Below are 13,111 nucleotides of genomic sequence, written 5' to 3' on the forward strand. Positions count from 1 at the left end.
ACCTTTAGATCAGATTCCACACATGTACCTAATCCTTGGTATACTCTAGGATCACAGAAACAGAAAGTGTAACACGGTACCGACTCGTAAATGAAATATTATCTAGAAAAGAATTACGGGTTTTTTCTTTTTTTTCTTTTTTTTTTCGACAAAAATGAACTGTTTGTGTGAAAGAATTTATTAGAAAGAGGGTAAGAAGTAAATTATTAAGATGCAAAGGGTATTTTTTTCAAGGGGTCATGATTAAAATTTTACAAAAAGAACTCGGCCTTTTGTATGTTGTACGTGATCTGTCAGTAATAATGCGTGTCCCGAGTAGAAACATTCAATCGGCGAAAAAAGTACAAAAAACGATATCTAATTTGAAAAACCGATTACTGATTGAAGTTCGAATTTATTGCGTGCTACTATTATTCTACTACTATTACAAACGGATTCATTTTTAAAGAAGTATTTGAATTTGTAGAAGTTACGATAATAATGGCGATAGTAGTGGATAGACATTACGTAATAACAATAGTTATTATGTAAGTTATATCATTATTATTATTATTATCATTAATATTAATTATTATTATTAATAATATTAATATCATTAAATTATTTCATTAAAAGGAATTTTATTTTTTTAAGAGCCTTTTCAAACCTGCAATGTCTTTCTCTTTATTGTAGCGTGACAAATGAGTTTTTATTTGGAGTTAAAGAAACGCTAAGTTCGCATAAGCTGTTTGTGGTAAAACATGTTCGATTTTATTTTTATCTTAATCCGGAAGAGTTTATTGTTCACAAATACATGTTACTTTTTACGTGATACTAGAACAAATATTTTGCAACTGCAAACAATGCGAAGATCTTTTATGATATTCAAAGAAGGACGTATACGCAATTTGGTACATACTTCGATACACGATGGTTACAACATTATCAGAATGAGCTCGTTTAGCTCTCAAGTAATCGTTGTTTTCGCTTTATATCAAGGCGTACACGATATTGATGGTAGATCACCGATACGTAGCGTTTAATTTTATTTATTCTGCGTTTCTTTTAACACGATTTATCATGGTATCGTACAATTCAGCTTTTGAAAAACCTGATGAAGTCTAGAGGTGTCGTTAAAAAGGAAGTGTCATTTTAAAAATCGGTCGTGCCATTTTGAAGACAAATTTTTAAAGAAAACTTTCTCGAAAGGCACGACCGATCAGACAAAAAGAGTTGACTAGCGTTTAAATTTCTATGTACCTCGCCGAAAGATGACCGTAGCTAGCGACATTAAAGCGTATACAAATAATTTATTATTACACACGCCTCTAGACCTGATTTTGTCGCATTAAATTTATTTCGTATAGTCTTTCGGGTTTTTTCTAAACGATCGCAACTGGACTTGATGTGGAAGTACGTGTCCAGATGACGAACAGGAAAGCGTAGGAGGCGTATCAATGCTAAAGATCACGAAAGATACACGATCATTAATATTCACATTTGTAAAGTAACGTTGATTGTATGTGTGCGTGTGTATGATTTGTTTATTTACGTATAAATTACGACCAGCCAAGAGAAACGTAAATTCTAAGTGCAAGCGCATCGATGCACCGACTGGAAAAACGTAATGATTGAACCATAATGTCGTAAGTAATCGTTCGAAGTATTCGTCGGGTATAACGATGTGGTTGTTTCTGGTCGATTGAAATATCGCGCGAGGAAACAGGATCGCAGGTAAACGGTTCGAAAGATGATTGACGCAATAAAACGGAGAGGAAAAATTTCTGATCATATTCGCACCGATATTTGTAATCCTGTTTTCGTTGCTAAGTACATCGGAGATGGACGAGAAACATGTTTATTGCGATATAATAAGTATCCATCTATGGAATGGCTCTTTATTCTCATGTGTTGTGTGCGCTTTCATATCAATACGATCACACGTTCGTTGATCGTCAGTACTAATTCTAGCAATACTAAGTAGACTATCTTACATCTTTTTTTTTATTTTACATGCCGGAATTGTTTCCGGATGTTTGTCAATCAAAATTCAAGATTTACGATGAAATCTTGGCTCTCGACCTCTAGCAATCTATTTACAGCGATACTGACGTTCGCGTCTTAGCATGTATAATGATTTAGTCATCCATATGTTAATTGTTGTTGTATGCACTTAACGCGATAGGGAAATTTCTCGCGAGGATGTCAGTAATTGCGAAATAAGCGAAAGCGAGAAATGATCGATCGTGTTTTCTGTTCTTGTAAATTAGAGTGTTCTTTCGGTATAAAATGATATTTCCAGGAGATAATGGAATTGTCCTAGATATAAATCGAATGAAGTTTAAACGTAAGCGTAATAAATATGCCGTTTTCGTTCATTAACGTTTATCATTATCGGTATTCGAGCAAGATATTTCGGGAATGTGTGTATTGGCGTGTATTGGCAAATATAATTGTAAATTCAATATATTTGATATCCGAGTATGATCGTGGTACGTTATAATGCGATGTAATATATGACATAAGATGTTAGCAGATATGAAAAAAGAAAACATCGAGATGTCATGTCGTGTTAAACATAATCGATTTTTTCTGTCCAGAAATATCATATAACCAGAAACATGATTTTTCATGGAAGAGAAAGTCGTTTGCAATAGTTTAAATATTTTCGTGTACAGTTAGTATATGTTTATCTTCCAGTCAACGCTTTTAACGATATTTTGTATATGTTATTTTTCTATTTGTTTAATCTTTCGTGTCCTGGGTGTAGTTGATAACGCAAAACCGTATCGCTCAGAAATGATGAATTCTTCGCTAAACGATGAAGCAATGAAAGCTATGATCTTAATTGTTTTTGCTCGATTATTGTCTATATTGTACCATTAGACTGACCAATTGCAAGTGTCTTCGAATGTTTGGAAGAATTCCTCTGATTATGAAATTGCGTCGCGTTAAAGTAACGAGCTCAATAGTGACACGAATTCTAAAACAAAAAAAAAAAAGAGATATTAAGAAGAAAGAATTAAAAAGAATAAAGAATTAAGAGCGTGAGTTTGGCAAAGAGAAAGCGAGAAAGAGAGACAGCGTAGGAGAAAAGATGGGCATAGGAATGAAAGTGAGAATGGAAGAGAGCAAGGAGGAATGTGTGTGCTAGGCATTATGATTGTATAATACATAGTTTATAACTGTACATATGAGGAGAAATCATTGGCAGCAATTTAAATAGAATCTATGTATAAAAAGTAATAAGTACTAATATACACACCTCTATATATGTGATAAGATTTGTAATATTTAAGGGAGGCCGATAGATTGTATTAACCTACTAGAGATCTCAGTATAAGTTACTAGGTAAAGACGTAATAATTCGTAAGTAACACCAAAATCACTCCGCTGTATCAAAAATATCAAAAAATAATTTTTTATATAAGTTCCCACGGGCGCACATCATCTCCAATAGCACACAAGTTTTAGTAGACTTATTACTGATAGCGAGATATTAAGCTGGTTGTACATAAATAATAATGATGAAATGAAGAATAAATGGCTAAAATAAAGAAATGCTTGATGTTGTTAAGTAAGAGGGATCACTTACTAGGTCAAGTTTGTTTACATACTTGCTTCTACTCAACCATTTTTATTCAAAAAGAACCTTATAACTTTCTCCTATATCTGTGTCATTCACGTTAATTTCAAAAGGCAAATAAAAGTAAAATAGCAACTTTATATTGATCTGTCGCATATAATACGCATTTGTGTATAAACCGTTTGCTTAATACGTTATATATATATATATATATATATGTCGATGCTTTGTACAGGAAGAATTCTTGACTAAGTTTTGAATCTTTTATTTTGTAGATAACAAACTTGGTAATATAACATCAAGTAATGAATTAAATTGTTGTTTCATTTAAATCTCTATTTGCTTAACAATATCAAATTAAATAATATTGTCTGTTCTCTTATTAATCCCTAAACATAAGAAGAGAGACTTTTATTACATATTCGAATTAATGTTACGAGGCAAGTGTGTGAATACAAAGTTACTGCAGATTATTAATCATAAGCATATACAGAATTACCTTTCTTATATATATATATATATATAATAGATATACCTTATATATATATATATATAAAGATATACATATATAAATACAGAGCGTAAAACAAGCAGAGAGGGTGAGCGAGCGAAACGGACAGAATGAAAGAGTGTTATATAGTCGTCGATAGAAGAGATACTAACTGAAATATTATTGTCTCGTGTTTGACGTTTTCTCTTATGTTGCGAATCTGTTAGAACGAATAAGAAATATTGTATATACTAATTAATACAGATAAAACAATGCATATTACACGTTATTATAATCTTTACAAATATACTAATTACCTACGGTTTAATTATTAATAACTAATTGAAAGTAATTGTTGCGATAGTTTTTCATTATTACCTCATCCCCTTAAAATAACTCATGTATAAACATTACAACGGTATACTTAATTAAACCAGAATAAAAAATGTCTTAAGATTGAAACTTGATGATTGAAAAGTTCATTTCAATACCTCCTAAATGATTTCTCAATAATTGCGCAAAAATTTGTTACACTTAAGCGCTATATTCTTTTTACGAAATATTACACATTTTAATGTATTTTATATATCATACTTCAAGTCTGAATAATTCCTTTTTGGAGCTACTAAATTTTTTTAATACGTAAGCTTGCGTACGAATGAAATCACGCCTTCAAGTTCGTAATCTCCTCTTCCATTCGTTCGGACTAGACTCTCGCTGTATGAATACTCTTTGCTACGTCGGCTATGCGTACATACTGTAAGATCGAAGAGTAATAAGAGTAATAGGAGTTTGCTTAAAATTTATTTTGCTAATACCAAAGAGCAAATTAGAGCACTCGTTGAGCAGTACTAACCATTTACGAAACCATTATTTTGTATAATCGCCTACAGCGTTGTTTCACATTTATAAACGTAATCAGTCATTTTGTTAGTCAAATAAGATTTCATCTGATATAACATAATACAAACATTTCCAACTCTTGATGTGCTTCATATTGACTCTTAGCTTATCGTGATTTCGAAGTTTCCCTGGACTAAAGCATTAGTGATAATGGTATGTATATGTAATGATTCTCAAATATTTACAGATAAATCACATTTTACTTACTTACAAGTTAATAAAACGTTTCTCAACAATATCAATACGTCCTATACCACGTATATCATCGATTTAATTTAAATATTGTATTATTTTGAGCTGGACAAGAAATATCTCGTTATTCTTTAATTTTCTCACATACGATGGATGATACTCCTGGTCAGAATTAACTTCAATTTCTTCTGGTTCCGTCTAAGAATTTAATGGATCATCGTTCATTTTATATATTTGTTTTGGGGCTAATGTATCAGAATTTTCTAAAATACCCGATTCATAACTAAAAATATACATATATGTATTTAGATTTTAATTTTTTTTCTACACGCTTTAATAAATCAAAATGAAACTACAACGATACAATAATGTCAACTATTTGGAATATGCGATAGATTTGCTCCAAAGCTTCATGATTCTTTTATATTTGCTTTAATATTTTTTTTATTTACTGAAATAGGTATTTCGTTTTGTTGTGCATACTTTAACAAATCTGATCTTTCTGATAATTTTGTATAAAAGTCTGTAACTAATAAAATGAAAAGATCGTACATAAGACATATAAAGATATATATGAGAGTAACATAAAGTTTAGATACAGTACCTGGATGTTGGGATAGAGATTGTAGTAGCTTTTCCTGTCGCATCATGAACGATTATAAATGCATTTTCAGATTTTGCAATTCTTGTCAGAGCTGTGCTAATGCATGGCCGAGCGATTGTTGTGCCTAAAAGGTGTTTATACCTTCGTAAAGTAGTCCACATGCAATAGCCGGCCACACAAACGAAGACAGGAAAACGTCTCTGAAATCTTCTATTATGACCTTTCAAATAATAAAATTATCTACGATTAAATAGAAAAGTTGGCAAAACAGAAGAGATGGGCTTTATATCACTGTAAAGATTAGTTACAACGAGTAGCATTATATCTCATAATTTAGAAGATATATTTGTAAATTAATTAAAATTTTGTTAATACCTTCAAGGCAGCAATTTATTGTAATGCCTTCTTTCTAGCGGTATTGAAATCTTTCTCTTGTCCAATACATACTTGCCTACATTCAAATCCTTATTATAGTATTTACTTCCCAAAGAATCGTTATTTTCAGTATATTTACAATATAAGCGATAACTTGATATCCTTTTTCTTTCAACCACATCGCTATATGCTAGACCGATTCTCTTTGTTAATTTAGGTATTTTTCAAACTTATCAAGATCTCAGGATTCTCAGGATCGAGATTTAAAGGCAATGTGACATGGTCGATATTTTAATTAAGATGACAGCTGGATTTCATTATATGGACAACTCTGAGTCTTGACCCATGCCGAACGATAACCCATGAACGATTATCGTAGTAATACATACTATACTAAGAGTTAACTTGTTCGTGAATTTCAACTGACAACTTGTTTGTTAAAGTTTTATCTTTAGTTAACGTGGTACGGTATAAGTATAAAAAAAGAAACAAAATTGGATCGAAATGTAGGCCTTTATAAGCAGAACATTTTGTTTAGACTACAATCTACATACACATAGGTATATGTATATATATTATATATATATATATATATATATATATATATATATATATATATAATTATATAATATATATGTATATATATATTATATAATAATCAGTACCGTAAATTTTGTAATAATCTCACCGCTAAGTAATCGCAATAATAACGCACATCGATAATCATTATGATGGTTAACAGGCTAACTAACTTCCACCAATCGAAAGTGATATACAATTGCTTTATATATGCAGCAGAAGTTTCAACATGTATATACTTAACGATATAGTAAAACTTTTACTTTACGAATGAAACAGCTAGAAGTCTTTTATAGTTGGACAGTTTTTAAATTGAAATAAATGCACGCTTTAAGATAAACTAATAGCCGCATTTGTACTATGTATAATTTAATACACACACACACACACATATATATATGTGTATATATATATATATATATATATATATATATATATATATATATATATATATATATATATATATATATATATATATATATGTGTGTATATATATATATATATATATATATATATATATATATATATATATATATATATTTGAAATGCACTTGTTTAGCTATAAATCGATAATACAACAAAAGTATAATAAATAACTAAATGTATATCTATCGCTTTATTGTACAGCAAGATACTTAAACATTTGTATCTTTAAAGATATTTTGATAGCTTTAACCGCTTATAAAATAAATATCAATGCCATCATATAGTTTCATTAAATTATGTTTTACTGAAATCAATATGACTAAAGCATATATATATATATACTCAATTCTCATATGAATTGAAGAAGAAATACTGACTTTGTAAACAAAATTGACTATGTCTTCTTTATCATAATGTAACAATGAATAGCTTTTGAAGCGCGAGATAAAAAAGATACTAATAACGAGAAACTTGAACACGAATATCACGATTCTCCACTACAATACATCAAATTTCTCTGCTAAACGTGTATTATCAACAAAGGGACAATATGACATGGAATAACATACGATATCCGAGCTAGACAATCGCGAGCCTAAATTACCATTAAGCATCTCCGTACGATTAGCATCGATATTTCCAACAGATTTATTCATTCCATATTAATATTTTATTCGTGCAGGCCACGTGCAGGCACTTAACACCGGATATATTTTCCTCCTGCCGCCATCTACATTCTGGCCATATGATATTTATGACATGCCATTCTTCGCATTCTTCAATGTTTCTAATTAGTCGCTAACTAACTACTCGACTTAAACAATTGACTGTATGTTCCTTATCTTATACTTTAATTGTAATTCGAGATCATCCATGAATATTTCGTGGCTTTTATTATTGACGGAGCCGAAGCTAATGGCATATTAGGAATGCGGGAACGTGTCTTTATTTTGTTTACAACATAAAAGTTTCTTTATACGTGAAGTTTACTCAGGTCATCTAAGAAGGATTTTGGTGTGATTATATGCGATGATCCTGAAGTAAAATGATAATTCAGTGTTGAAACAAGTTCAATTAGGCGAAAATTTTTAATATATACTTACCAATAATCACTTCCCAATTTTTTAAAGCATTTGTAACTTCGTAACCGCATCGTATTTCAGAAAAACAAACACCACCGACAACGAAAACGATTAATCGTGGTACGTTCTTAATGGTTTGCGAACCTTTGTCTTTGTGCCAATGCCCATATCTTGCGCTAAAAGTAAATTACAATGATGTTACAAAAATATTAGCACCTAATATTATTTCCATACAGGTTCTTACTATACCTAGTTGGAGCATGATATCCCGAGCTTGCTGCTCGTCCAGCCAAAAAAGGGAAATGTTTAGAATCGAGTTTATCTTCGATAGCATCTTCCATAATATCCTTCATAACTGGAGTCCAACGACTCATTTGATAAGTATGTTCTGTAATTCTTTCTTTACGTTGTACGGTATACAATTTTCTGCGGTTTCCACCCTATAAGTGTAATATGATAAATTGGTATTAATTTAACAACAAGCACGTAAAAGTATATATATTTGGAGAATGAATATATAATTTGTTAATAATTGACAAAATAAAATACTTACATCTACAACTATATTGATACCAAGATTTGCCATGTTTACTATAGTTTGTTTATCGTCAGCAGATATTTGGGCATGATGAACTAGGCGGTTCAGATTCTCTTCAGAAATACCATTTTTACTAATAACATATAGTGCAATAATTCGTAATTTGTCTAAATGATGTACTGTTTGGTCAAGTAAAATCGGGGTAATATTTTTCATTTGATCTTTAATACGTTCTCCCTCAGCATCTGTACCCATTGCTAAGTCCTAATAAAGCATGATATATATCGTACTTGTTGAATAAGTTAACATGAAAATTAAAAAAAAAAAAAAAAAGCGGATTATATGTGATATATACTTGTTCTACTTTGCACAGTTTATCTACATTCCCTTGATAACGTTTCATACAATCTTCTGCTAATTGCAAGTGTGTTGCATATTTGCTCAATTCCTTTTGGTACTGTGGCATTCTTTTGATCATTTGTGAAAGGTCTCTCATGCTCTGTTTGTCTCCTTGTGGCATTCTTTTTGATTCTGTGAATTTCTTTAAATTTTTAGTAACATTCCTAGAAACAAATTGCATGTTTTGTAAATGATATTGCACCGTTTCCTTTAATAAATTTGTTCGTTATTTTACTTACTGTGAAACTACAGCAATATGTTGATGTCTAAGCTCTACCCATAAATCGTCATTTTCATCCAATAATACTTCCTTTTGTACCCCCGCTGAAGCTTCGAATCTTATAAAAAATTTCATATATTGAAACATCAATTGAAATTAATGATAATAAATATTACATTTACCTGTAGACATCATTATCAATATCTAACAAATCGTACGCCATAGCTTGCAGCGTTAATTCATGTAACAGTGGAGAGACACAGTCAAATCCTCTATCTAGGATAAGCAATTGGGAGCGTGCTTTCTCAGGTCCTTCGCCCATCGTCGGTTCATCCGCTTTGTAAGCATCCAATTTCTGTTGAACCATATGTGCCAGTTCAACATTTCGATCGAAATCGCTGTAGGAATAACGAATATTTAAAATAATGCAGAACCAACGGAGAACTAATCTAACACTTGATCGAATTCTAAACTCAAGCTGAACTAAAAATATTTGAATCATTACGGCAATGCAAAAGAAGAGGAATATATATTATATCGTACCTTCGATATCTAACTGATGGATATTCTCCGAGAGTAGCACAAAGCGTCGCTATCTGTTCAGCTATTCTTTCCATATTGGCTGTTCTCAAGTTGGAGAAGGAAGCGTTATAAAAACAAGCGAACGTTTCACGCGAGTCCAAAGAGAAAACCTATTTAATTACGTACTCGTTTTAATATTATCTGTGCATTGGTTGTTACATATTAAGTTATTATTTTATTTCAATTTTCGAAGGCAGTGTAATACATATACACAGACATATATATATATATATATTGAGGAAGAAAAATAGTTAATAAAATAACAATAAATAACAGGACTGGTAATTGCATGCATTGAAAAGAAAAAGAAAAGTTTGATCGCGAAAGGAAAGACAGAAACATACACGTAAGGTAATTATAGAAGTCTTTCGCCTACATTCTACCCCGTAAAATAAAGAACTGAAGCATATATAGGAGTTCTGTTTATCGAAACTGAGAAAATTAGAAATAGTAACTATCACGATTACAACTATTACTAGTCAGCTACGAGTTTTTTTCTTTTGTTCGTCACCTGCGACTCGTAAGGCAGGAAAGCGATGTTGATCTCTTTCAGGGTTTTGATCTTTTTAGCGGCGAGAGACTTGCAGAGTTCATTGAACAGCTCCTCCGGACACACTGCTCGCGTGCAAGCATGAATGCATTCCGTCGTTAGTACGTGCTTTATATGTATGTGAGTACTGTACAAAATAGGCGAGTAAGGGATAAAAGTCAAATAATTGTGTTAACATTGTCATAATCACTGATCGAAAAATCGGAAGGTAGGCTGTGAGTCAAAATATCATATGGCTGTGAATAGGGTGGCGTCTGTAAAGGGGCGTTGATATGATACGTGTTTGTTTGTGTATATGTTGGTAAATGTGTGCCCATCACCACGGAAAACGTAAAGTTATCAAACATTCGGTTTCTCTGTTACAGTTTCCTTGCTTTACCTGCTCCTCGCACGGTATGAAAGCGATGTTGATCTCTTTAGTGTCTTTATGCGTTTAGCTACCAGGGAGAGACACAATTCTTTGAACAACTCATCGGGACATGCTGTAAAGAGATATACTTAGAATCTTATGTGGATTACCGAAATCGAATGTACCGGACTGTCCATTCTCGTACAATTTCTTTTTCAATTTCCTGTTTATTAAACGTGTATCTTGTGAAAGAAACATAAAATCGAAAATGAACTTTCATGTGTACGCGAGAAATAAAAAGAACGTGTTCAGAAAATATTAAGGTGACCAAGATAGGAATGAAATTATCTTGATTATTTATAGCCGTTTCTCTTATGACAATGTTCGCCATGTAATTAATGTGGGAAGTGCGAAACTGCGTACCTTCCGTGAAATAAACGTGAGCTACTTTGTAAGTAGTTCTAGTGGGATTGCTGAAGTCTTCGATCAACTTTTGACAGACGAATTGCATGGTGTGATCAAGTAGATCGCCTCCATGGTAGGTAACGGTTCCCGTTTTTGTTGATATCTTCTACCAAGGTGATGCCTTGAGCACTGATATCGTGCATTTTACAGCACGCTGATACCATCCTCATGGCCAGTTGATCAACTACCAAAATACGCCATTGTACCCCACTTGTTCCAGTCTTCTTTTGTTTAATCACTTCGTTCATAATCTCTGTAAGAAAAAATGATATGATAAGAAAGAATCAGAATAATAGATATATATCGCTAAATACAAAAGACATATTTTTAATAGCCTGAAGATCATTTAATCGCGGTTCTATTATGCATCGGTATGCATTAAAACATCGCTCATCATACTTTGATATATCTAATGAAAAATGCAATAAAAATATTCTAATGACACAAATTAACAATAAAAATGGTAACACGTGTGTAAGACATATTTGTCAAAATAGTAATAATCTGAGTGTAGGTAATTATTTGACAATTATTGGCGCTCTCAACGTGTATTGATCGTTCTCACGGACGATGACGTCACGCTATACAGGATTGTATCTAAAGAACAAGGAGCCCCATTTCGAATAATACGTAGTAAGTAAAAAATGGATAGAAAGGAAAGGGTATACATTGATGATTATTTCAGAAGAGAAGTCCTTCGTTAATTGGACATTACGAGCGTTTGGATTTCATCGTATCATCGAAATTGGTTTACTAATTAGATTATTCAATATAGACTTGTATCGATAATAGACTCAACAATTCCGCGATGCATAGTAATTGTTGGTACTGTTTAATGAGAGATATTGCGACGTTTAATTATAGAAAATATATATTATCTTAGTAATAGCAGTAAAACGATCGAAAGGCACGTTACGTTGGAGCTCTTTTAGAAAACAATTAAATAGTATCAAATTTACGAAACGTTTATGAAACGTTTTAAAATAGTTCAGTTTACTGAATTTAAAAATGATTTTAATAAGCTGCATGGATATATAATTACCATATTTGTAAGTTGTTATGTATTTAGGTAGAAATAATAAGAGTCCAAGCATAAATGTTTACGAATAATATATATATATCTTAAAGGGAAACACGTTTTGCCAAAAATAAAAATGATTGACTATAGATTTTATGACATTAAAGTATAATATTTATTGAGATAGAATATGAATAAAGTAAACTTTTAGAATCAATAGATTAAGAGATTGGTAAGTATGCGTGTTAATAACCTACGTTACTTTGCGCAATAAAGTTTCTATTTTATATGAAATTTGAGTGCAACGCGATTCTGAAACATAAGTTTGACATTTTTATCTAGCAGCCGCTTCATAAACGATGAAATCATCACAGCATATACGCCCTTTTGGAGGTTACGGATTCTGACAGTGATGGAAATGATATGACCTTTATGTAAAATAAATTTACAAGATTGTTCCAATATTACGATACAAAGAAATTTAAAAATTTTGCTTATATCGCAGGGAGTTACATTATTTTTTGTTACTCACTTTGACCAACTTGTCCCTTGAGCGCCATTTTGCTAGTGACTGACTGTAGATATGCTTACTAGGTGGCGTTGAGAACGAACGAATAGATAATTCTAGAATTATCTTATAGTCGGTACTATCTATAGTAACGTTCTTTCGTTCGAATCGATGACACTGAGATTGGACCACTATTGCTAATGTAAGTGTTTAATAAAAATTATCCTTTTTATTTACAGATCTTATCAAATTAGTTGTCTCGTGTA

General features: G+C 31.6%; 2 protein-coding genes across 2 annotated transcripts; both read right to left on the reverse strand.

Moving 5' to 3' along the window:
• Nucleotides 1–4,084: 4,084 nt before the first annotated feature.
• LOC117243350 (argininosuccinate synthase) lies at nucleotides 4,085–7,790 on the reverse strand. The gene is given in 8 exon segments (XM_033510751.1): nucleotides 4,085–5,016; nucleotides 5,019–5,091; nucleotides 5,166–5,429; nucleotides 5,598–5,679; nucleotides 5,755–5,891; nucleotides 5,894–5,974; nucleotides 6,130–6,218; nucleotides 7,739–7,790. Coding segments are annotated over 8 exon segments (888 nt in total). The 3' UTR covers nucleotides 4,085–4,906.
• Nucleotides 7,791–8,107: 317 nt separating this feature from the next.
• LOC117235330 (protein ROP) lies at nucleotides 8,108–12,897 on the reverse strand. Its single transcript, XM_033497277.1, is given in 13 exon segments — nucleotides 8,108–8,169; nucleotides 8,238–8,392; nucleotides 8,466–8,656; nucleotides 8,770–9,018; nucleotides 9,110–9,317; nucleotides 9,393–9,491; nucleotides 9,556–9,771; nucleotides 9,917–10,065; nucleotides 10,467–10,570; nucleotides 11,278–11,346; nucleotides 11,349–11,414; nucleotides 11,417–11,572; nucleotides 12,870–12,897. Coding segments are annotated over 13 exon segments (1,752 nt in total).
• Nucleotides 12,898–13,111: the final 214 nt, after the last annotated feature.

Source organism: Bombus vosnesenskii, unplaced genomic scaffold (assembly GCF_011952255.1).
Source record: "Bombus vosnesenskii isolate JDL3184/JDL3185 unplaced genomic scaffold, Bvos_JDL3184-5_v1.1 scf7180000013262, whole genome shotgun sequence".
Taxonomy (NCBI): Eukaryota; Metazoa; Arthropoda; class Insecta; order Hymenoptera; family Apidae; genus Bombus; species Bombus vosnesenskii.